The 26,650-nt window shown below is 39.3% G+C and overlaps 1 protein-coding gene across 22 annotated transcripts in view; it reads right to left on the reverse strand.

The window, feature by feature from the left end:
- The window catches only part of pcbp3 (poly(rC) binding protein 3), a 93,741-nt gene that overhangs the window by 15,065 nt on the left and 52,026 nt on the right, over positions 1-26,650 (reverse strand). For 3 of the 22 annotated variants that reach the window (XM_062959585.1, XM_062959572.1, XM_062959692.1), the window contains exons 8-11: positions 22,008-22,151; positions 12,158-12,199; positions 1,592-1,670; positions 751-810 (exon numbers count right to left, since the gene is read on the reverse strand). In XM_062959585.1, coding sequence (XP_062815655.1) covers positions 751-810; positions 1,592-1,670; positions 12,158-12,199; positions 22,008-22,151 — 325 coding nt within the window. Of the gene's footprint in view, positions 1-750; positions 811-1,591; positions 1,671-12,157; positions 12,200-21,993; positions 22,152-26,650 lie in introns of all 22 variants that reach the window. The other 19 variants (XM_062959641.1, XM_062959624.1, XM_003215204.4 and 16 more) reach the window with 12 other exon arrangements.

Consider the following 26,650-nt stretch of genomic DNA (forward strand, 5'->3'; position numbering starts at 1 on the left):
ACATATAAAACTGAATGCATGAAATACTTTTTTCACAAGGATCTTACCAGAGCAAAGGATTCAAGAAGCTACATTCTCTCTTTAAACAGAAGATCCTTAAACTTAATCACAAAGTCTTTTAGACATTGCTCTTCACTTTCAAACCCCATGTGCTGTGAGGCAAGAGGGTTGTAGTGAAACACAGTATTTCCACTTGTACTTTCGGGCCCCTTACAAACTGCCCTTATATTCCAGGATCTGATCCCAGATTATTTGTCAGTGGAGACTCATATAATCCAGTTTAAATCAGATACTCTGGGATCAGATCCTGGGATATAGGGCAGTGTAGCAGGGGTCTCAGAAAGAGCTAGTTCCATGAGGTCTGGAGCTCAACCAACTTCTGGATTTCACTGACAAGTCAAATCAGAGCGGCCTCTAAGACGGGCTGAGAACTGAAAACAGGAGCAGTCCAAATGGTGCCTTCTTTCATCAAGCACGTTTCTCTGAAAATGAGGCATTTCAATTCTGAAATTTCATTTTATCACAAACTTTTTCTTTAAAAAAATGAGATGCTCTCTTCAGCAGCTGTTCTTTTCTCCATCTCTGTACACCACTATATCTTAAGTCATGTGCAATATGTTTTACCCACTGAGAGTATAAGTCAAACTATCTTATAAATATTGCCAGAGCAGGCAGTTTGGCAGGTCCAATTTGAGAAATATTTATTAATGCAAAAGTCACCTAAGTATTTCCCTATAGCCTTGGTTTTACCTGATGATTGTCCCATCAGATTTTGAGCTTCTTCGGAGGAATGTAAGGGCAGCTTTTCTCCTGAAGAGCAAAGAAGAAACAGATTTAATGTTTTTTGCCTTCAAGGAGATAAGCAATGTCACTTCATCTAGGAAGCTCAAAATATGATGAACAAAATGGCAGAACACGCATTTTGTGATCGTCCTAATGAAATGAAGATATATTAAATATGTATGCATAGATAAGATATTCAGTAACACCCACAATTCACAGTATCTGCTACCCTAGTTTTCTGCAGAAAATATTTAAACTGTATTTTGCTAGCACTTGAGAGACATTATAATTCTGCTTTAAGTCTTTCTCGTGCTTCAAAAAAGGGTTCATTTACTAGTGTGATGCATCACTTTCAGCATTTCCCATGCAAGAATGAAATGCCCCTTCTAAATATTCATTAGATATGATTTTCACTAAATATTCACTAACCCATGTCTTTGAGTACGTGAAACATCAGAGACCATTACCAAACCCAGGAGAATCAAGTGTGAGAGAATTCACACCACTTTTTCCTGATTTGTGCTACAAATGCCCCCACCTTTAAAGAAAGTGGTGATGGACACACAGAAGTCTTTCGGCAGGCACTATGAATTTGTGACTTGCAAACATATTACCTGTTCTTTGCTTAAAAAAAGCAGGTGAAATTACTCTTGGGCCTATTTTCAACTTGTTCCCCACTGATTCTTGTAACTGCAATTATCGTATATATCCTATTCCCTTTTCATTCAAACAAACCAAGCTTAGAAAGAGAGAGAAATTGCACAGGTAAGAAGAGAAGGAAATCTGTAAAGGGTATTTGGGTACGTACCAGGGAAAGCGGGGGTGGTCTGTCCAAGGGGAGTAAAGGGGGTTTGCTGCATAGCCAACTGGTGGAGCTTGGTCAACTGCTGAGGGGTAGGAGGGACATTAGAACTAAGAAGGTTATTGTTATAGAATACAAGTCACACCAAAAACTAAGAACAAAATTATAACTGAAAAAAAGAAGAAAAGAAAAGAAAACCAGGAAGCCATGTGAAGCCATGGCAAACACAGCTTTAACAGAAGGACTTGGCCTGGGTAAATTCAGAAATGCCCGAATTTGTAGCAGTTGTGCTTGATCAGGGTCTGAAATACAGCAGTCTACTTTGGGGTGTCCTCTTTCCCCCCACATTGAGCTGAAATACAACCATCACTCTGTTTGTTCATAGAAAACGAAAAAAAAAAATTTGGACCAGAGTGAGGGCAAGTGGGTTGGGACACACACCGCTGCATCTTTTTCTAGGTATGGTCTTGGAAATGAAGCTACAAAATGGTAGACAAGGGATGTGGCAATTATGGAGGCCAGGTGACTAATGTTCACTTGGTTAAAATAGGTTTGTATTTCAGACCCTGCTCATCCCTTGTTGTCTTTGGATGTTTTAATGGCCCCTTGTGCTGTTGTCTCTATTGTTACTCAACAGATAAAATAATGGTAAAGCAACCCCACTTCTCAAATTGCACTATGCAACCTTGGGGCTGAAGTGGGGGAATACTGTTAGTCCTTCCATGGTATAGAAACTTTTACGGAAACATAAAAATTAGCCTTAGGAATATACCGCTAAGCCAATGAGGCCCCCCTGCTGGTATAGAAGGCATGGGGCTCTCACTGTTTGAATTTGAGGGGAAAGGATTGAGAAACCCTTGCTCCTGCAGCATGTCTGAGGGAAGGGGTGCAGGGAAGTCTGACATTGGTTTGGCAATAGTCAGGGTGAAGTATTGGAGGCAGAACACCTGGGAGGCTGAAGAAGACAAATAGGGAGGCAAGGGGGAGTTTGAAAAGTAGGACTTTCAATCCGAATAATCAGAGCTGGAAAGCAAAACACCAGAAGCAAATGACATGCAAATAATTTAAGGAAGCTAAAAGATAGAAGAAAGAATCTAGAGCAGTGGTTCTCAACCTTCCTAATGCCACGACCCCTTAATACAGTTCTTCATATTGTGGTGACCCCCAACCGTAAAATGATTTTCATTGCTACTTCGTAACTGTCATTTTGCTACTGTTATGAATCGTAATGTAAATATTTGATATGCAGGATGTATTTTCATTCACTGGACCAAATTTGGCACAAATACTCAATACACCCAAATTTGAATATTTGTGGAGTTGGGGAGGGATGATTTTGTCATTTGGGAGTTTTAGTTGCTGGGACATTCAAAGAGCATTCTGAACCCAGCCCACAATGGATCTGCACCAAACTTGGCACTCTACCTACATGGACAAAATTGAATACTGGTGGGGTTGAAGGGGGCTGTTTTTGAATTCTGGGAATTGTAGTCAACCAACACTAAGAGAGCACTCTATAGCAATCGGGTGATGGAACTAGTAAACTTGCCACACATACCCAACATGCCAAACTTTGAATACTGATAGGGTTTCAAGGGCACTAACTTTAGAGGTTGGGAGTCGTTCACCCTCATCGACAGAGCAATGTGCATCCAACTGATGGATCTGGACCAAACTTGGCACAGATATCCATTATGACCAACTTTGAATACTGGTGGGGTTTGGAGAGGGGAGTGACCCAACATGATGGTAATTGTAGTTCTCCCTGCATCTAGAGAACCCTGTAACCCTTACCAATGATGGATCTGAACCAAACTGGGCACATAGACCAACATGGCCAACTGTGAATCTGGGGGGTTGGGGGTGATTGACCTTGGTATATGGGAGTTGTAGTTCACCCGCATCCAAAGAGCACTTATCCTAGCTGACTACAGATCTGGACCGAACTTGGCACACAGACCCAACATGACCAATTGTGAATACTGGTAGGATTTGTGGAGAATTGCCCCATGATTTTGTGAGTTCTAGTCACCCACATTCTTATGCATTTTCTAATGGAAGCATTAATAAAAAACAAAGGAAATACTGACTTTTTTCTAATAAATAACGTTACAAATTACCTAAGCTGCTTCTGCTGCTGCTCCTCCTCCTGATGCTGCTGGGCCACTCTCAGTCCCGCGTCGTGTGAGCACTTCCCCCCCTGCCTTGAAGGGACTCACTGGCATGAGCCTCCCTCCAGCCTCATGCATTCGCCCTCGCCTGCACATGTGTACCATGCTGCCATGCGCTGAGTACACCTGGTCTCCCCTCCCCACTTGGAGTCTCAGAAACAGCCCTCCCCTTGGCTGAGAGTTCAGCTGAGAGACCAGCTGAGAGGCCGACGAATCACAGCAGGAGGAGGGCTTTTGGTGGGAGGATTTGCCATCTGTTTCCAAAAAGGAAGAGAAGGACAGATGGAGAGATCTTCAGCCTTCTCTGCCAAAGGGGTTCCTAAGACCATCAGAAATATGCCTTTTCTTATGGTCTTTGGTGACCCCTCTGGTACCCCCTCACGACCCGCAGGGGTCCCGATCCCCAGGTTGAGAAACGCTGATCTAGACAAGTTGTAAAATACCATTCACTACCATTTTTGCAAGCAAACATCAGTTAATTTGCAAGTAAATATTACTTTTTCAAAACTCTGCCATATGTTTCTATATATAACCAACTATGTCCTGAAGGCTGATGTTTCATGAAGCCACCGTCCCACATGAATGTACTGAAATGAATGAAAAAAAAACACATTCTTCTTTATTCTACTGTTTTCTGCTGTTTGCTTTGCTTATGTTTGTGTTTCTAGAGTCTGATTTATTGTCTATTACTAGTACTTACTAATTTCAGATGTGACATATAACAAGAATATTATTTTTAATAAAAGAAGCCATTGTGAAAATATCTGCAGTCACATGGTATAGGCTAGACTTATAGTATATCATATGAGAGTGTAATAACAATATTTACCTGACACAAAAAGCATACTTTATCCTATAAAAACATCAAAGGCTTAATTTACAGTGTTGTTAAAAGGTAAGAAATCATTTCCCTTGAACTTGCCTTTCATCCCTTTCAGAAAAGAGACAGAAGAAAGATGTTATTTACCTATAATCAGCATCAGTTGTGTGTGTGTGTTTGGTTCTCTATCCTAACAGTTGTAATCAACTGTTTGGAAATCCACAAGCAACTCAAAAGCTTATTTGCACAGCTTGAAAACAATTACTTAAATTTAACTAGTTTTAAATCTACCGATGTACCTATTTTTATGTGCTGTTCAATTTGCCTCATTTGTGTTCATGTCTTACTTTCTTTTCATTCAGTTTGTTGGAGGAAAGGACCGCTAACTAGCTAAATAGAACTAGTTGTGTGTTATTTTTTATCTCTTTCAAACAATAAAGTATAATGGATTAATCTGTTGGTTGATTAATAGATACTTATTATGAAAAACTCAGAGTGATTAGTTAAATTTAAGTAGTTTCGTTCTAATTCTCCTTACTCTCCCACAAGCCCTAGCCAACAAATCTATTAATTAATAACATTCACTATTCCTGGAGTGATCTTAGAAGGAGGACAATGTCTGATGAATAATTAAACTTGGAATCTATGCAAGAGGCTGAGTTTGAAAAATATGTCTCATTAGCAATGGTATTTTTGAACGAAATACACAGTGAGCATCTTGACTGAATAAGGAAGTAGATGACACAATTCAAAATAGAGAAAAATCACTCTGCATATGCTTGAAGACAGTCAAAGTGTTTCCGATTAAGAATTTTCCATTTGGGACTCACCAAATAATTTTTGTAACTGCTTACATCTGAATACAATGGATAAGTATCGTCTAGCTGGCATTAGCACCCCATTCCTTATTCATATTTTCCATTTCAGGAAACTATTTGCTGTGTTTGAAGGATGCGTGAAGAGCATATGTAGAGATGGAAAGAAGGGAGATGCTGAACTATGTTTTAGGACAACCTCCCCCAATAGCCACCCCAAAATGTGCATGTTATGAAATGCAACTTGAAAAGGGCAAAAAGATTTTAATAAATCAATAAAATATGCACTGGGAAGCAGTGGTGACAACCCACATGCCATTGTAATTCACATGATTTGGGCGGGACAGGAACGGACTAACACATTAAGCAACAGATAAATAATACAGTTCAATAAATCCAGCTATTTTAGCTGTGTTCATCTTAATGTCAGTTAATTAATTTCTAACATTCATCAGAAAAGTATTTTCTCAAACCACTCATTCCAGCCTTTGCTTTTTCACCAAAACCAATTGTGGCCCTCCAGATGTTTTAAGCCAGGGCTTCTTAAACTTTTTTCAAGTATGATAACCCTTTTCTGCCTGAATTCTTTTTACATAAACCCAAGTATACAGGCAGTCTCTGGGTTATGAAAAAAATGGTTTTGTAAGTTTGTTCTAAATTTGAATTTGACAAAAGTCATAACAGGTACATTTTTAAAGTGTAACTCCAGCTAAAAATGTTTTTTTAAAAGTTTTGTAAAGCATAAGGAAGGATTAGCACCCTTGCTCAGAAGATTTCACCTCGTTTTCTGTCTTTGTAACAATTGGATTTTGAATTTATTGTGGAAACAAGAATTGGTGTTAAAGCTTCAGTAAAGACATCTGAATTTCCCTTCCTAGGGCTAGGTTTCCTTTCACTTCCTGTTGTCTCACCCCACATTTGTAACTAGGAAATATATGTAAGTTGGAAGTTTGTAACGTGAGGACTGCCTGTATATAGGTATATATAATAGGTATAAAATGGAATATTACTGATAATAAAGCAGCATTTACAAGGCTGATTTTCCTTTTTGTGGAGATCAGCTGAAGCATTTTCTGCATTTGAGGTTAGACCACAGTTTATGAAGCTGTGATTTTGGCTATCAGTCTCAGCCAGCCTGTAGCCCAGTGAATTTTTTTATTCAGAAGATTAAAATTAATAGTGAAAGAAAATAAGGCTACCATTCTAACTCCTTGATACTTCTAATAAAATGGCTGAAATCCTATATCAGTTATTTAGTTAAGTATACCTAATTTAAGCATACTTAAACAAATAACTTCTCTTGGCCCAGCCCTCCACCAAATCTGATGGAAATGTCATCCAGCCATGCTTAAATCACTAGCAGAATGAACCTACTTCTCACCATGCAGCCGATGTAGGTTGTGGAGGAAGTTATGATCATGGCAACAGTGTCACAGTTGAAAAAGTGTAATAATTTAATACAAATAATTTTATCCCACCACCATCTCCCTGAAGGGACTCAGGGAGGCTTACACATGGCACAAAGTTTCAACAGAACATAAAATAAAACACAATTAAAAATACAGTTGAATAAAACATATAGGCAAAACAACGAATTAAAACTCAATTAAAACTAGTGGAGGTAAGCTACTGTAAACGTGGCCAAGCTGTAAATGATTGGACAGGGAATGGGATAAGTGCAAAACTGTAACCATGGGACGAGGGCATGGGATAAAATGCAAGGCTGCATAACAATTGCCCAGATCAGCTAGGGAGTAGGCATTCTCAAAACCCTTGTTTGAACAGCCAGGTCTTCAGGTCCCCATGGAAGGGAGACAGTGTGGAGGCCTGCCTAATATTCCTGGGGAGGGCGTTCCAAAGCTGTGGGGCCACCACAGAGAAGGCCCTCTCCCTCGTCCCCACCAACCGCGCTTGTAATGGTAGCGGGACTGAGAGGAGGGCCTCCCTGGCAGATTATACAGCCTGTGCCAGTTCATAGGGGGGATGTGGTCTCGAAGATAGGAAGAATTTAACAAATCCAGTGCATTGAGATAGCAACACAGTAAATTTATTTACTCCATTTCTCTCTGTTGGCCTCCAAACTTGTAGTTCCTGTCATTCCACAGTATATTAATATACAGTGACAATATGACTTCACAGGACAATTTTACAATTATTTATTTTATTTATTTATTTACAATATTTATATCCCGCCTTTCTCTACCCCGAGGGGAACTCAAGGCGGCTTACAAACGGCACCTGTGCAGTGCCTTGGGCATAAAACACAGACATGAATAAAATTATTAAAATTAAAGACAGACATAAACAGACATTAGATCTCCCTCAACTTTAACTTTTAGTTGTACTTTTTAATATATTTTTATACATCTTTACTGACATTTGCCTTCCAGTTGCCCGTTGATTAAACTATATAATACATGATCTCTGGCACGTGTTTGCTGCTGCTGTTTTTTTGTTTGATGAAAGAGCAAGTGCTTCCAGGCTTCTAAAAAACTGATTTCCTTAACTCACCTACTAAACAACTTGAGTCACCAGAGTATTTATTAGAAATAAATTGAATGTATTTCTGACTCAATGGATGATAAATAAATCTCAGAATGTAATTTTTTGCTAATTTCATTTTTTGAAAGAGGCAACTAAAATGAAATGGGTTTTTTAATATTTTATTTTTACTTTGTGTTTTAACAGGTTTTGGTATTTTAGGATGATATTTTGATTGTTGAAGTTATTTAGGTTTGTTATATTGATTAATGTGTCTATTTTGATGTATTTTCTGTATGGTTTTCTTTCTGGCAAGTGAATGTTTGACTTACATGTTGGAAGCCGCCCTGAATCCCTTCGGATAGGGTGGTGTACAACTACCCTGTTAATTTTAGAAAATGTTCCTTCAACTGTAAGAAAACCTTTGAAAGCTGCACAGTACATGAAGAGTTTTTAGTTCAGGACACCCTCTGCACAAAAATTCACAAATGCTGTTTTTGTGTGAATGCAGTGTTTTCAAAATAGGAAACAGCATTTTCTGCACCTCCCAAAACTATTTCCTTGCTGGGTTTTCTTGACACTCAAGAAACGTGTTTTAAAAAAAAACCTGAAACATTTTCAACTTCCTATTTCAGCTCTTTGTGAGAGAAATACCTTCACATTTCCACTTTTTAAAAACTGTTGAATGAAATGCAGTGGACCAAAGTGAGGTACAAATTATTGTATTTTTGAACCCAGCTGGTATGCTCATTCCAAATCCATACTCGAATAAAAAACAAAACAATTTATTCATTCAGAAGACTACTGCTATAATAAAATAAGTCTTCTAATTTCTGGTAGGGCCAATGAGATCTCTATGCTTGATTTTCTACCCATCCTTAGGCAGTTCAACAATACCGATCGCTGCGATTGGTTTGTCATTACGGACTGATTACTTTTCTCATGCATTTTTCTGAAGTGATGGAAGATCTCTTTGAATTCTTCCAATGAATGTCTTGGTTAGAGCAGTAGCAGATTGAGGGCAAAGTGCACCTTTTCACCAAATATAGTGTGTCACTGCAATTTGTCCCCACTAAATACAATAGCAACTGGCTCAGACAGCTTTAAAATGAAAATGTAAAAGATTGTGAAGGAGTGTCCTCCTACACGAATCCTTCACATTTCCTTTTAAAGTTGTCTGAGCCATAACCAATAAATGCAATGCCCATGTTCAAAGGAGAGAACAGATCAGGATGACAGAAATTGAGTTCTAGTGGGTGGCATCATAGAATGGAGGATTATGGCCCTACAACTATTGACCATTGGGAGAGAACTTCAGGGGAACGGGAGGGTTTTGAATCCTGTAGACTTTCATCCCTCTGTTCTTTCAGTTCCTACTCCTGGCAAAAACATGCAGATACAGTGTTTCTGGTTCTCGGGCATGTGAAGAGTTTGAAGAGTTCTTTTTAATTACAGTTACTCCTCTGATGCTCCAAAAGTTGTTACCATTATAGTTATGATGTCTTAAAAATTGTTGCCTATCCTGTTTCTCAAATATGACTAAAACTGTCACAGCTTTCCAAAATGTGTGCCATGAAACGTTAGTTTCTTGGCTGCAGTGTGTAGGTGTGCCACATGAATGTAAAGAGAAACCTCTGAATTTTTGTGAAATAAGCAATAAATCATATATTTTAAATATATGTATAAACAAAAGGTTTTCATGAGATATGTTGTGATCCCAAACATTTCATTATTACAGCTCATGTATGTATCTGTATCTCTTATAAGGAGTACATTTAACTTCCAGTTTGCCTGTAAAACTGAATTACTGTGTCGTGAAATGATGTATGTTTAAAAAGTGTGTCACCAGTTATGAAATGTTTGGAAAGCTCTAATCTAAATGCTACGAATTGCCTGTCTGTGGTCACATGCTTCTTCCCTTCACCTTGCTGTTGCCTCAACCACACCTAGGCTTACCAGATAGATCAGGTATGGGCAAACTAAGGCCCAGGGGTGCTTAGCTCAGGCCCTCCTCATTTTCCCTGTCCTCTTGGCATAAGCAGAGGCTGGATGGCCATTTGTCGGGGGTGCTTTGAATGCGATTTCCTGCTTCTTAGCGGGGGGGGGGGGGGGTTGGACTGGATGGCCCATGAGGTCTCTTCCAACTCTACTATTCTATGATTCTAGGATACAGTGGCCCACTGCCTCATTACACAGAAAGGATGGGGGAGGAAGGCACGCAGCAGCTGAGAGCACTGTCCTTATGCCGAGATGACAGCCTGAGGAAAGCACGCAGTAGCTAAGAGCGCTCCAGAGCGCTCTTGGCTGTCGCCTATCTTGCCCTCCTCCCAGCATAATGCCGAGAGGGCAGCTCGGAGATCAGGCATGGAGGATTGCATGTCTCATTTCTCTCCCAGGAAAGCAGCCCTGTCCTTATGCAAGGAGGACAATTTGAGGATGACCCAGGCCCTGCCTTGGCCCCTCCCAGCCTCTCCCCCTCCCAGGCCCATCCTACCCAGGCCCATCCCTTCCCGGCCCTCTCAGCTGGGGCCACAAAGTGGCCCCAAGACAAAAAAGTTTGTCCATGCCTGAGACAGATGCTAGCACTTAAACCACAAGCTATTCCTCCATTTCACACTTCTTACAAGAAATGGGTGCCAATAAATCTATGCAACTTTTGTTTGTGTTGTTTTATGTTTCCCATTATCTTCTGACCCTTTCCTAATGATCTCTGTAATAGGATTTGCTTTGTGGTAGCCAGGTACACATACTCAGCTGAATACAAGGAATGAACTCATCCACAATCATTTCCTTGAATTTGACTGGTTCATTTCTCTGATACTGTTATAAATTCAATGCACCTTTACAAAAACCTAATTCTTAGTTTTCATAGCTAACACTGAATCCAGTGTGCCATCTACATATTCATATAATGCAGTTTAGCTGCATTATGTGGTCAGTGTAGATTCATATAATGCAGTTCAGCTGCATTGAACTGCATTGCATGTGCCTTCACACTGTATTATATGGCAATGTAGATGGGGCTGAGGTGATAGGTATGTATGGCCGAAGGTGGAAATTTGGGAGAGCATGTTGTCCCCTTGGGATGTCAGGCCCCTCTACACCACCATATAATGCATTTTCTGAATCCAGATTATCTGCTTTGAACAAGATTATATAATCTGACTCATAAAATCCAGTCAAAACAGATAATCTGGATTCAGAAACTAGATTATATGACAATATAGATCCAGCTTCAGAATGATGCTTCCCGCTCTTCCCAATCCCCAGTTTTCAAAAACTAAAAAATAATTGTAGTGCCTTCCTTTCTGTTTTAAAAAAGATATTCCAACCTCCTGCACATTCCTAAAACTGTTAATCCCAATTCTACCTCAAATATATTCCAGTGGCTACTAGGTAGCATAGTGGGCATTTTAGTAAATGAATATGCAAATTTGGTAGATTTATCTTAAAGCAATTTCTGCCTCCATTCCCTTGTGTATGTAGACTCACCCCCAAGCCTTTCTCCCTATGGAGAAGTATGATATAACCTAAACACAGATTTACTACAGGTTTGACTTTATAAATAAGACAGATTGTTCTAAACACATGGGGGCTTTGCCAAATAACATTACAAGACTACGTTCAAGGAGTTTAGACTTCCATTCAGAGATGCTAACGCACGAAAGCAACAATGCATGAAACAAATATATTCTATAGTACAAATGCCAGAATAGTAATGATCACCTTCTTAACAAATGTTTCTATATCTTTGAAGTTTGGGCGGAAGGTTTCAGCATCACCAGGCATTCATGCTTCTTTTGCATTATGGCTCAGGGTTTGTACTGTATAATGGACTATCTGATCGGATTAATCTCAGCAAGCAATGTCTGAGACAAAGTGTAAAAAGTATGAATATGTTTATATCATAAAACATGCCAGCTTAGGTCTAAATTAGAGTGGTATATCTGATTATTAGCCAGTTATGAGGAAGGAGGGGAAAGCTTTTTTATTACTACTATCTGAGACACAAAATGCAGAGGCAGATTGATAGATAAAGATAAGCATAGCAAAAGGGATAGCACAGAATAATTCAAATAATTTGACAACAGGCCAAGTCCTCAATAGAAATATAGTTGAATGCTAATAGGTTAAAGGCTATTACCAGTACTACACACAGCCAATTACTTTGAGAAAAACTGTATTAATATTAATGTCTAATATTAATATTAGTCATATTTGAGAGTAGCATGCAGGTGGCATACAAAAGCAAACTTCTTATGCGAACAAAGAAGGCAGAACTCACATCTGGGTGTGGAATAGCGTATTGTCCCTGAATTGTATAGGCCTGCAAAAGAAGAACAAGAAGAAGTGTAAGATTTTTACATTAGTGTCCAATAACTGTTTACACCAAAGTTCAATGAATGGAATTGATTTCATATGGCTTACTTAGATCTTTTCTGCACTAATGCCACTAATGATTTATTTTACACCATTATCTCAAGATAATCCATTCTTTTAGATTGTTTCAAGCACTATACAGTATCATCTACAACACTGTAACATGTAGGTGCCTAAGAAAACATTCCATAAAATTGATACCATAACAGTTCTTTTGTAGTTTCTAGTTATCAAACAAATGTGCAAAAATTTAATACTTTGTACAAAACCCAATACCCATGTGCCCACTCCTTTCTGGTGACCATTACACAGTAAGAAAAATAATTCAGAACATTTTTTTTCTAAGACATCCTACCTGCCACAAAAAAACTAGGGACATTCCACACTATAAAACTATAATACTGTAATTCTACTTTATTTTCCATGGCTGCATCCTATGGAATCCCAGGATTGGCAGTTTGGTCAGGGCCATTATACCTCTTTGGGTGCACATCTTATAAATCTACAAATGCCAGGATGGAGTAGGATGAGGTCATGGCATTGACAGTGTTATTCATCAAGTGCCATAATTGTGTAGGCCTAAGACATGTTGAATCCAAATATGCTATTGAGTATGGTTGGCACACCACACAATACAGTATATAGATTTGGTATACATTTCAGCTCTATTCTAAGAAGCACGTCTGGAGGACAAATTAATGTCTTCCCAATACATTAATTTGAAGTATTTGTAGGTTATTATCAGCAGGGCTGCTTCTAGCACCTGAGATTTCATATAATGCCTTATATGAAAACTACCTCCCTCTGGAAAAAACAGTTCTAATCATGCCTGTGCCATCAATTATTGGAGATTATAAGATAATGTCATAAATACAGGCTGTCCCCAAATTATGGACAAAATAGGTTATGTAGGTTTGCTTGTAAGTTGCATTTGTATGTAAGCCAAAACATTTTTAAAGTGTAGCTCCAACTATCTATCTATCTATCTATCTATCTATCTATCTATCTATCTATCTATCTATCTATCTATCTATCTATCTATCTATCTAATGTATATAGCTTTGGATAGCTTAGAGAAGGGTTAACACCCCTGTGGTGTTTGTTTTGCTGTCCGTTCAGAAGCTTTCACCCCATTTTCTGTCCTTTTGAAAATTAGATTTTGAAAAATTGTATGTTGTGGAAACAATGATTGGTGGTATAGCTTCAGTGGAGACTCCTTTTCCCCATGATAACTCTTTCAGGAATGAATTTCCCTTCCTAGAGGTCGATTTCTCTCACATCTTGTTGTTTCATCCCCATTTGTAACCATGAGTCATTTGTAAGTCGGATGTTTGTAACTCGGGACTGCCTGGAGTTCCACTGATGTGTTTCAAATATATTGTAGGTTTGATGGAGTAATATAAATCTTAAGATCTCGGTGCAAATATTCTTCTGAGTAGAATGTGGAGCAAGATATTTGTATGCCTGATGGACTTGCCTCTGACTTCAACTATGTTCTAAGAATACTATTTTGCACAGGTTCCTATGTGTGTTCCATACCTGGCATTATTTTGGGATACATACGGGCCTCAAGTAAAGAAACTGCACACACTTACATAAACATACAGAGGCTTGTGTAATGACTAGGAGCACCTTCCCATATTCATCTCTATCCACCTCTTTAGAATAGTTAGACAAGAGCATAAGTACTGAAGATCTAGTTGTTGTTTTTTTTGTGTGTGTCAGGAGCAACCGGAGTTGCTTCTGGAGTGAGAGAATTGGCCATCTGCAAGGACATTGCCCAAGGGACGCCCGGATGTTTTTGATGTTTTACCATCCTTGTGGAAGGCTTCTCTCATGTCCCCGCATGGAGCTGGAGCTGATAGAGGGAGCTCATCCGCATTCTCCCCGGGTGGGATTCGAACCTGGCAGCTTTCAGGTCAGCAACCCAACCTTCAAGTCACGAGGCTTTTATCCCCTAGGCCACCGGAGGTTCAAAGATCTAGTGAACCAAACATAGAAGTGACCTGTATCTACTCCATCTCTCTCAATAATTAGTGATTCATCAAACTAGATGCAACACACCTGCCATGGAATCACGGCCTATCAGATGCCTGATCATCCATTTGTTTGGCAGCCCTAAGATGGTATCAAAAATTGGGTTACTTCAGTTCTGGCAGGTTGCCATACATAGTTTTGGACTGAATTTGGCTTAATGAAAAAAAACTGGTAGTTAGGTTGTAGTCAATTATAACAATATGCACTAAAGAGCTTCATTGACCAGGAGACTCCGGATCAGCTCCATGGTGGGCAAACACTATACAGAGCTGATCCAGGGTAATGCTTAGCAAGGGCACCTTAACATGGCCTTGACCCATGTTAAACGAAGTAGCCCATTATTTAGGGCATCCCTTTAGGCTCATGTAAACAGTTGGACTAGCTGAGAGATGGAACTGGATGCAAATGTTTACACTAATATCCCATATATCTGGGGCTTGAATGGCCTGAGAATGAGGTATGGCATTCATTGTCCATTCCCAATTTCAGTGTTCGGTGTGAGATAGGCTCTGCCGCCTGGCTATTGTCTGCAGTGATGTGATGTCACCTGGGGAGACAGGGCAATTGGAGAATAAAAGGAAGGAGAGGAGAGGGCAATTCCTCTTTTCCTCTTTCACCTATCTCATCACCCTGCCACCCCAGCTGAAATTATTGCACGTGACAGTCAGCTGGCGGAATCCATGTTATGCTCAGAGAACACCACAGCAAGGACAACTGAAGGGGACAGTAAGGAGGGCTGTCTGGTAGCATTAAACCAAGTTTGACAACACTGGGTGTTCGGGACTCCTTTCCTCCTCTGTAGGGGCTGGGGGGGGGGGCACTGTGAGAACCATCCTGGGATCAATCCAGCACATGCCATGCCAGCTTGGACCAGGACAAGGGGTCAGTGTAGCTCTGCCCTTAGAAATCTTAAGGCTGTAACAATTTAAAATAATCATACTACCTCATCAGACGGGCTATTTGTCCCATCCTACACTGCTTGTTCTCCTTCAGGACGAAGCCCATTACAGGACACATGCATACTTCTGGCTGGACTCTATCTAGAAAGGGGAGAGCAAGCAGCCTGGCAGCAACATGGGATCCTTCCCATGTTGCCTTACCAAGAATGGCAGGAAGCCAGGCGGCAACGCTTCTCCCCATGTGCTGGGGGTCAAAGTAAGCCATGTGATGTGGGTCATGGAGCAACAAGTTCTCCATGCCCCCACCTAAAGCCCATAAATTCACCATGATGTGTGAGAAATCTACGGGTCTTTGTAATGAGGTCCTTGATCATAGGATAAATAATTGTGATTTTTGCAGTTTCTATCTTATACTAAAGACCTATGTTGTCCTAAATGAATGCAGTTGACCTTATAGGAACACAGCAGCATTCACTCTAGATTTTGGAAGATATGGTGCTCATAAATCACCAAATATTTGATTTTTTTTCGTGTCAGGAGCAACTTGAGTCGCTTCTGGGGTGAGAGAATTGGTCGTCTGCAAGGACGTTACCCAGGGGACGCCCGGATGTTTTGATGTTTTTACCATCCTTGTGGGAGGCTTCTCTCATGTCCCCACATGGAGCTGGAGCTGATAGAGGGAGCTCATCCACTCTCTCCCTGGGTGGGATTCGAACCTGGCAGCTTTCAGGTCAGCAACCCAAACTTCAAGTCATGAAGCTTTAGTCCACTACGCTATCGGGGGCTCCACCAAATATTTGATAAAGGTTCCGGTACCATATTCCTAAAATAGAAATTAGGCCTGTATTTTTTTTTAAAAAAAATACTGTGGGCTTACTTCTACAGTCTGGAGCAAATATCAGGGAGAGACATGTTTTGCTGGTTTCCTTAATTATATTGCCTCATTTACTTCCACGGATGGCATTGGTCGAGATAAGGAAGAACTCTGACTTGGGAGAGGCCCAAGTACACTAAAATTCTACTTTAGGAAATATCCAGTACTAGGAATTAGATTGTTTGGTGTAAAAATGGTGGGTGCTTGGCGTACGCACAGTTGATTACAGAATTCCTATGGAGTACACCAGGAAGCGCCCTGAACAAAGATGGACCCTGCCAAGACATCTGGAACCCAAAGATATGATCCCAGCTGGACCATGCTGGTCTTTGTGACATTATACAAGTCATTAAGATTTATTCAACTTCACAGAGACTTGTGAAAGGAATTGTTATTTTGGTTATTCTGGTTATAAGGAAACATTGGACATGAAAAGAGTTCCTTTCTAAAGATCAGCTCCTGGGGTAAGTATCCCAAGGACTAGGCTCCAAATTGGACACTTAACATGACATCTAATACTGAAAAAGGAAACTCCCATGTACTTCCTAAAGTCCACTAAATAAGGACTGTCTGACCTGATCCAATGTGCCATGTGAGAACAACACAACAACAAATCCCTAATTTGCATCAGTTTATTCCAGCCAGAATATCATTCTTGCCTTAAGATTCTACTGTACTTATTTGCGCTGAGGGCTTTGGAGGGCTATATACTTGTTTGGCCTTTGCACTGAAAATAAAAATCCCAATTTTATATTCACAGGGGCAATTATTTATCTTCTACTCATTTGGTTAACAATTATGCAATACTGTCATATTTATAACATGACATATATTACATGAGTCTGTTCCTCCTTGTCAGGAAGAAAGAACACAATGAGCTAGATTCTCTTTGCTCAGGTAAAAAATATCATTCTCTTTATTGCAGGCACTGTCCTGTCTTATACTAGAGATTTCTCAATGATAATTTTAAATCTTTTTCTTATAATGAAAATAATTATGAAATGAATAATTCACATAGTAGTAACCATTCTAAACAAATATGACTTTCTGCCCAAAAGACTTCCTCCATACATTCAAGTGAGTAGTAACACAGTTCCAATATAAATGGGATAAAAATGGACAGCCACTTGTAAAGGGAGAGTAAGAACTACAAAGGGAAATGGTTGTTTATTTGAAACATAGTGTTGGCTTGAAACATCAGAGCATCTGGAACAGAGCAAATCCTCCAGTTAGAAGAGAACTGAGCAGCATTTACAACCAAAGTAGGAATGCTTTCCTTTCTACAACATCTCTATACTCTTTGCCATTTTAAATAATGTTGAAATCCCTTATCCCAACACTTCCTAAATTTGATAATGGTACATAATTCTTGTTTACAATTTATCCCACCAATTCTAGTCCCATGTGTTGTCGAAGGCTTTCATGGCCGGAATCATTGGGTTGTTGTGAGTTTTCCAAGCTGTATGACTATGTTTCAGAAGCATTCTCTCCTGATGTTTTGCTCACATCTATGGCAGGCATCCTCAGAGGTTGAAGGGACCCTTTTGAGGGGTTGCCTTTGAAGACTGTTCGGAAGCTGCAACTGGTCCAAAGGGGGAGCAGCCAGACTACTCACCGGAGCTGCATACAAGCAGCATACAACCCCCCTGTTGTGCCAGCTCCACTGGCTGCCAGTTCACTACTGAGCACTATTCAAAGTGCTGGCTTTAGCCTACAAAGCCCTAAATGATTCTGGCCCAGTTTACCTGTCTGAATGTATCTCCCTCTATGAACCATCTCGGAGTCTAAGATCATCTGGGGAGACTCTGCTCTCTGTCCCGCCTTCTTCGCAGGTGCGATTGCCGGGGACGAGAGACAGGGCCTTCTTGATGGTGGCCCCTCGGCTATGGAACTCCCTCCCTAGGGAGATTAGATCAGCCCCCTCCCCCCTGATGTTCCGCAAAAAAAGTGAAGACATGGATCTTTGACCAAGCCTTTGGAAATCTGGTGCAGTAATAGATATGAAGATATGAAGATACGGAATAGACCAATGGAATGGCCTGGACTACACCTATGGATCACGTGATTTACTCTGTTGCTCAAAGTCAAATGTTAATAGTTTTATTTTATTTTAATGTTTTAAATTGTTGTTTTTAAAGGCATTGAATTGTTGCCATGTTGTGAAGCCGCCTTGAGTCCCCTGCAGGGTAGAGAAAGGTGGGGTAAAAGTACCGTAAATAAATAAATAAATAAATCCAAGCGCTGAAGATAATTTTGTGGCAAATCAATGGGAGAACAAGGGGGTGATGTCAAATATAATTTAGTCAATACAATACAAGTGGGGACCCAGCAGACAGCCTGAAGCCTTGGACAGTTGTGCCAATCAATGCATTATTTAATACATTTATGTGGCATACAGGATCTCATATCAGAGATAAAGCTGATACTTTCATGAAGTTTTATCACATTCCCCAGCTGCAACGTACAGCGGTTTTTATATTTATTTGTATTTGTCTTTTCTCCCAAAACTGAGATTCAAAGTGGCTCACAATGTAAAAGAACAATACAATTAAAACAAACAAATAAGCAAACATTAAAACTGAATTACAGTAGACCCTTCATATTCACTGGGCTTGGGGTCACTGTACGCCTACACAAGTGGAAAACCTTAATTTTTAAAAACACATTTTTTACCTGAGAGATCACCTCTTCAGGAAGCTTTAGATCAGTGATCCTCAACCTGGGGTCCCCAGATGTTTTTGGCTTACAACTTCCAGAAATCCCAGCCAGTTTACCAGCTGTTAGGATTTCTGGGAATTGATGGCCAAAAACATCTGGAGACCCCAGACTGACAACCACTGCTTTAGATTGTCCAGAATGACTCTATGGTCAACTTTTGCTATGTAGGAGGATGTACAAACATCAGGAGAAATTGACTGCTATGAGTTTTCTGGGCTGTACAGCCATGTTCCATAAGCATTCTCTCCTGATGTTTTGCCCACATCTATGGCAGGCATCTTCAGAGGTTGTGAGGTCTGATGGAAACTAGGGAAGTGGGGTTTATATATCCGTGGAATAGTCCAGGGAGGAAGAAATAACTCTTGTCTGCTTGAGGAAAGCGTGAATGTTGCAGCTGGCCACCTTTCACACTTTCTTCAAGCAGACAAGAGTTCTTTCTCCCACTCTGGACATTTTACACATATATAAACCCCACTTGCCTTGTTTCCAACAGACCTCACAACCCCTGAGGATGCCTGTCATAGATGTGGGTGAAATGTTAAGAGAGACTGTTTCTGGAACATGGCCATACAGCCCAGAAAACTCATAGCAACCCAGTGATTCTGGCCATGAAAGCCTTTGACAACACATCAGGAGAAATGTTCTCTCTTGGTCTTCCAGTGTGACTCTATGTCCATCTTCTGGCAAAGTTGACCATAGAGTTGTGCTGGAAGATCCATATATCTTTAGAGAGAGCAAATTAATCATATGTGCAAATGCGGAAGTCTGACTTTGAACTATTTATAATATTTAAAACAAAAAAGGAGAATACAGATAACAACAGCAGCTGAAAATTATGGGCTCAAGCAAATTATATTTGTTGTAATAGCTTTCTTTTTATCTTACAAACAAGGGAAGGCATTTGCGCTATGTGTATATTGAGGTATGTTTCCTCAGATGACAAAAATTATTTCAAAAGTTATAAACATTTCTAGAAACATGATAAAAATTGCAGAAATCATGTTAATCTTGCATTGCCTTCTGAAGTTGATTTTGGCTCTGATTTTACTTTCAGTGGTTGCCAAATTGCCATATTAAATATATTTTTCTTCATTTGTTAAGACTTAAATGTTTATTTCATTCTGATTTTTATCAATAGTCCTCTCAGTAGTCTTGGCAAATGGGACAATAATTGGTGCGAGCAGCAGTCGTAACAGTTAAAAGCTTGGAAGTTACAAATAAATGCTTTCTTGAAATTGGTTCTTCCCCCAATTATTACCTGTAAGTACGCTATGTTACAATCAAAACTTAACAAGGGATTATTTCGTTCTTTAGGTAATACACTTTTAGACATTTTAAAATAGTTACAGGGATTTCCCTAAATGGCGGAAGGGCAATAGCCCGTGATTCAAAGGCTGGCTCATGCTCTTGCTCATGCTGTTAACCTTATGCTCTGTTGCAGTTGCAGAGGTGGCAAAAACATGACAAATAGAAGGCAAATGTGTCTTCTTGCGCAGGACATTGACTTGTAACATTCAAATGTGTGTGTTTTTTTTAAATGAACTAGAATCATCTATTTTAGTTGCTTTTGAGAAACAGGAAAGCAAAGATTTATTTTTAGAATTTTATAGAATTGATGGTGGTCAACTCTTTTGATTCAGACCTTGGAACTATAACTAATTCGTTTTAAAATAATTTATCAAGTTCTGCTGAAAACAAGCAATACACTTTTCCTTCAGAATGGTCCATACCATTAGGATCTCTAATTTCCTCCTTCCCATGACAACACATTTGTTAAAGGAATAAGAATTTTATTAACATAGGTTTTTTTGGTCTTACTCTTCCCTTTTGAAAAGCAAAACCTGGACCCAAAGCTCTTTCACCAGGTTTCTCCTTAAGAAAAAAAACCCACATTAATATTTTTTTTCCAGAGGGATAAACAGTTTTTAAGGTCCTAAAGAGATTTTCTTCTCCAAAAAATTAATCTTAATAATCTATATTATTTAAAGCAGAGGTAATAAATGTGTAAAATATGCAGTATTTCAAACAACCTTGGGTTTGTGTCATGTGTTGCCTTTCTTAATTATTGGCTGGCACGTTGTAAATGACTTTAACATGCATACTCTTGCTTACACATGTGCACGTACTCTTTTGGTCATGTTGTAATGTTCATGTTCAGTTGAAGAAATCAGAGCTAAACATGTAGTGCCACCATGCATTGCAATGTGTTGAGCATTATATATGCAGATTGTATTACACATTGCAATCATGCATTTGTTTGCACCCTCAGTGTTGCAAATCACTCATAGACAATAATTGTGAGTGTTTGTTAGGGCCAAACTACATAGTATGTGAAAATTTCTGGTCTGCAACGTCAACCTAATTGCCAAGAAAATCCTACAAGGGATTTGCTTTAGAGCAATGGTTTTCAACCTGTGGGTCCCCAGATGTTTTGGCCTTCAACCCCCAGAAATCCTAACAGCTGGTAAAGTGGCTGGCATTTCTGGGAGTTGTAGGCCAAAACACCTAGGGACCTACAGGTTGAGAACCCCTGCTTTAGAGTCTCCATAAACCAGAAATGTCTTGAAAACACACAGCAACAATGTATGAGGGGAAAAATAATTTTTAATAAGGTGAATCACTCTTTCTTCCATCATGGCCATATCCAGTCCAACCCAAAAACAGGCCCCTTCAAGGCTATTTTTTTTAGGAAGGAATACCAACATAATGGAGTTATGGACCATGACATTCAGTGGTTGAGTATAACATCAGTTCTCAACTTTTATTTCACCTACCAGATCTCCTTTCTGTATTATAGAACTAAATTTCTACCAAAACTCTGGAATGTTAAAGTTTCACTTGGGTGCTAATATCCTATGTTTTTCAGAAAATGAGATTAGATCTGATTAATGATGTTATTAAAATAAAAATTATTGTGACTAATGGCTAAGACATAAATACATACTTGTATGAACAGTAAATTGATATATATATCAATTTTGTTGAGTGCCCTCAAGTCACTTCCAACTTATGGTGACGAGGGGGAAAATTGTTATAACAAGACCACCATTTTTAGCTATGATCAATGGCTTTCAATGACTTAGCTAAGTGGAGGAGTTGCCTGCACCAAGCGTTTAGCAATGCAGGATAATAAAAAGAGAAAGAGCTTTGAGTCCATTTGCTTTGGCCCAACATGAATGGGATGATACCATGCAAGTGAAAAGGCGAGAAAACCTGAGAGCACTAACGGGCAGTGGCTGGTGCTGCAGTAAAAGGCTGAGGTTGGCAGTGGAGGCCGCAAGCGGGTCGGCTCTTACCTGACCACCTGCAAAAATGACAGGGGTGGAGGCGGGCTTTGGGCGGTAGGGAATGGTGGCACCTTTTGGTGGGGACTAGGAAAAGGGACAAGGAGAGGGAGAGAGAACATTAGACCACATTTCCTGAAACATTAACAAAAAGACACAGAGAAAGGATTAGAGAGCAACGGAAATATCAATGGTAGCAATGAATCTACAATGGCTTTCATTTCTAGAGAAGAAATGCGAGAAGTAAAATAATAACTAAGCATACAACAAGGACTCCACAATTAATGATACTTAGTATTTGATTAGTACTATAGTTTTAAAGCACTCACATGGCCCCCCTCAATGAACTTTGCAAAAGCCTGTTACCAGACTAAGAACCTCATCACATTGACCAAATCAAGCATCCTAGGATGTTTCCATGCTGCTTCGGAGTCGGAGCCCCATGTCTGCCATCATGCAACATCGTGTGACTTCTGTCATAGACCCTACCCCCAATTGGGGTGGAAGCATCCTTGAATGCTCCCCTTCAAACACAAGAGCCTTCACATATTGTGCTGGTTTGAGTGATGCTTCCCCTGTATGATGGGGGAAGCATTCCCGCATGTTGTCTCATGCGTCTGCCATTTCGCCACGCTTGCTCGTGAAATGGCACCGGTTTCCACCCTGTGATAAGATCATAAATGTCTTTTATTTGAAATGCTAGGAATCGGGAAAACTTTGGAATTCAGTTTTTTTGATTGTGGAATATCTATATTTGCATATATGTAGATAAGGAGATATCTTGTAGGTAGAACTCAAATTTAAACAGGAAATGTAGCTTATGCATGTAGAATAAATTTATACAATATTTTTAACAATTTTGTGCATGAACAAAGTTTGTACACATTGAACCTTCAGAAAGCAAAGATGCCACTATCGTAGTCACCTATGTGGACAATTTTGGGGTTTGAAGTACAGTCCAACCCCTTTACTCATGAGGCTAGTACCTGCAGTTTCATCTACCCACATCTGACAAAATGTGTGTGGTCCATAGATTTCCATGGTATGCTTTTGCCGGAGAAGATAACAAACAAATTCTTCCCACAAGATTTGAGGGTAACTTCCAGAAGAAGTTGTTCATTTCAATAAGGTTCACAGTTATCTTTAGTTTTTTTTTCCATAGTAAGTTTAGGAACATATTCTCTGCAAGAACAGGAGTCATATTGTATATTGGATTTTCAAATAAGGGATGTTCAACCTGTATGGTCTCATCAGTTTTACCACCAAACTGTGGTAATGTCATTTAACTAATTCAAAATTGGCCAGTGCCTTCTGGTGTACAGCTAACATTCTCAGTTGTTACACAACCTGTTCTCTCAATTTTGTGTAAAATTAATGTAAAATTAGTTTTCAAATGTAAACACGTAAAATTAGTCTTCAAAGCTTTTTTCAGCTTCAGGTGGACATATCAAGTTGATGATGCTTAGGGATGGGTCCCAAATACAAAGAAAAGGGAGAAATAAGCAAATGCACACATTTCTATAATTATATTTGTTGGGATGATTCCATTCACCATCATCATCACACCTGAACACTGAGTCATTGCCTAACATTACTTGTTAATTTAAATTAATTAATTAATCAAAAGCCAGGTGCCTCACTGCAAATCTTTTCTGCAATAAGTGATGTGTCTTCCTCAGATAACTCTTTATTGGTGGAACCAAGAATATTCGTGAGGTTTGGAAATGTCTTATAGTTTCAATTTGGTAGGTGATGATACCACAAATTCCAACTTTTTCATCATGGATTTGATCTTGTCCTCAACTTGAAAATCTAACCTTTTTACTTGAAGAATTTAGGATGATATCACATTAAAGCACAGGTCCCCATTTGCCTATTGCACCATTTGCTCCTGCAGAATTTTTACCACTTTCTTACTTCTTTGGAGTGCTGCTTCTTAATTTTGAAAATAAGCTCTCTGTGGTATGCTCTTTACGTTTAGTATCAAGACATCTTCGCAATTTTGATGGCTAAATAACACAAACTGGGATGGTTGCTTGTCTTCTGGGTCTGTGCATGTGAAGCTAATCCCCAAGTATTCCTTGCTATAAAATCAGCACTTTTAAAAATTCCTGGAAGAAGCATCATTTCCCTTTGAACACTCATCAACATCATAAGTACTTGTATGTTTCAAATTCAGCCAGTAATCCATCCTGAGACGCAGTCAAAATGTAATGATAACATAGAAAATTTACTTTACCTGAAAACAACTAAACAGAAGAAATGCATTCATTTTCAGTAATCCACAGTTATCATTCCAAAGTCCACCTGAACACTTGCTCATACTTGTTGGGGCAGTTAAAAATCAGTTAGACTGTGTGTGTTAACTGAAAATACAAAACACGAAGCTGATTGGTTGGGCTGATAACTGAGTCTGGGATTTTTGGCAACAGTTACAGATGGCTTTCTGTGCAGGAGCTTAGCAAGAGTTTTGCTCCTGGGCTGCTGGACATTTTACATGGACAATTTTAGGACCATTTGAATCTCTCTAAAAGGGCATTGTGTGAGTCAATGCACACTCTTGTAATGACTGTATATATGTTGCTCTGCATTTTGAATAGTAAACTTCTTGTTCTTTATTGATGATCTGTGTGGCATATCTTTTCCCTGGCAAGACAGTGTGTGGCCTGATCAAACGTGAACTACGCGTGATTTTCATTCTGCCACAATACTGACTAACTCTTTTTTCTCATGAACACAATCTTCCTTTTGTACATGAATTTTCTTTGAGAACTTTCTTGACACAGCTACAGAATTCTGGGAAGCAATACATATTCCAAAAATGTGATGGCAAAACGCGGATGATACTAGAGTTCAATACAGCTTCTGTCTATATTCACAACAGCACGAACAATCATGTTCACCCCCTTGCCTCTCAGCACCATTCTCTTGCATGTTCTCACCATCTGCAGAAACAGCAAGACTTAGTAGGGTTTTTTTTGTTGTTTTAACTTTTAAATGGTTTGAGATATTTTAAGAAAATTTCATACAAGCGCCATCACCAGCAAAAAAAACCCTCCAGGATGACTGTCTGTTCACCTATCGGTCTATTTTCTTCCTTCAAGCTTTCAATATCCTTTGAGAATATTGCGGCACATGGGGGTTTGCAGACCACAGGATAAGAACTGTTGGTCTAAACAACATCCTACCTGAAAAATTCCTTAAACCTTCAGACTCAAGGTAGTAAAGCCATAGTAAAAAAAAACAAAAAACCCCGCAACAATACAGTAGAGTCTCACTTATCCAACATAAACGGGCCGGCAGAATGTTGGATAAGCGAATATGTTGGATAATAAGGAGGGATTAAGGATAAGCCTATTAAACATCAAATTAAGTTATGATTTCACAAATTAAGGACCAAAACATCATGTTAGACAACAAATTTGGAAGAAAAAGTAGTTCAATACACAGTAATTCTATGTAGAAATTACTGGATTTATGAATTTAGCACCAAAATATCACGATATATTGAAAGCATTGACTACAAAAATGCGTTGGATAATCCAGAACGTTGGATAAGCGAGTGTTGGATAAGTGAGACTCTACTGTATATTGGTTGTTTTATTACCAGAACAACCTAACGTTGGCTTCAAAATAATTTATGCACTATTCCTTCAATATCCTTCTTCTAAATATCAGCCAAATCCCAAACAGCGCATTATCCCCATTCTCAATGCTAATTCTTGTTTCTAGTTTACACACAAGCTTGTCCATACACATAGGTCATAGCAAAATCACCCAAACCTTTTCAAAAGGTTTTTTTGTTTGTTTGTTTGATTAAACCGAACCACAGTATTTTCTCTGAAAGCATACAAAAGCGATAAATGGATTATGGAGAAGTCTGATGTTTGAAATATCTTTTAGATCTGAAGAAGGTGCACTACAGGAAGTCTGACTTCATTAGAATAATAGCTCTGATGACCTCATTAATCAATTCATTCAAGTATCCTGCTTGCTTCTGTGCTAGTTTGTATTTCTAAAGAATATAATGGTTTCACATTAAAGCACCAGACAGTTTTGACGTATCTTTAACACAGTCAATATACAAATATTTACTTGTATTCATTTCAGTGTAGGGACAAACTATTGGGCATTTCCTTGGATCTTCTGATTGTTTCTATCTCTCCATGTCCTTAGCGTGCTGCTTGCCATATTACTTCAGGTCTTACTGGAACATACTCTATATTTTGTGTCATCAAAAAAGCCTTAAAGCAGAGGCATTAGGAATAGAGCCAATTTCCCGCCAGACCCTCCCATATATTCACAGCAAAGCCAAAATACCTCTGCTTTCCTCAGCAGATCCTCTCAAAATTATGACAGAAAGTGACAACAAGAAGTTATTTAGGGATAGTAAAATATACAATGGAGTTATTAAGGAGTTGGAGTTACTGAAGAGTGCAGAGACCTGGAGTCTTTGTGTAGGTCAGGTGGAAGTATTTTCATATGTCGACTTTGGGTGGGGCAAAATGGTCCAAAATTGCACTCAATCTTTGAGATCAATTGGGGGGGGGGGGGCACTGAGAGATTTTGAAGATCAAAAAATTGTG

The sequence above is a fragment of the Anolis carolinensis genome, chromosome 1, assembly GCF_035594765.1.
Source record: "Anolis carolinensis isolate JA03-04 chromosome 1, rAnoCar3.1.pri, whole genome shotgun sequence".
NCBI classification, from domain to species: Eukaryota; Metazoa; Chordata; class Lepidosauria; order Squamata; family Dactyloidae; genus Anolis; species Anolis carolinensis.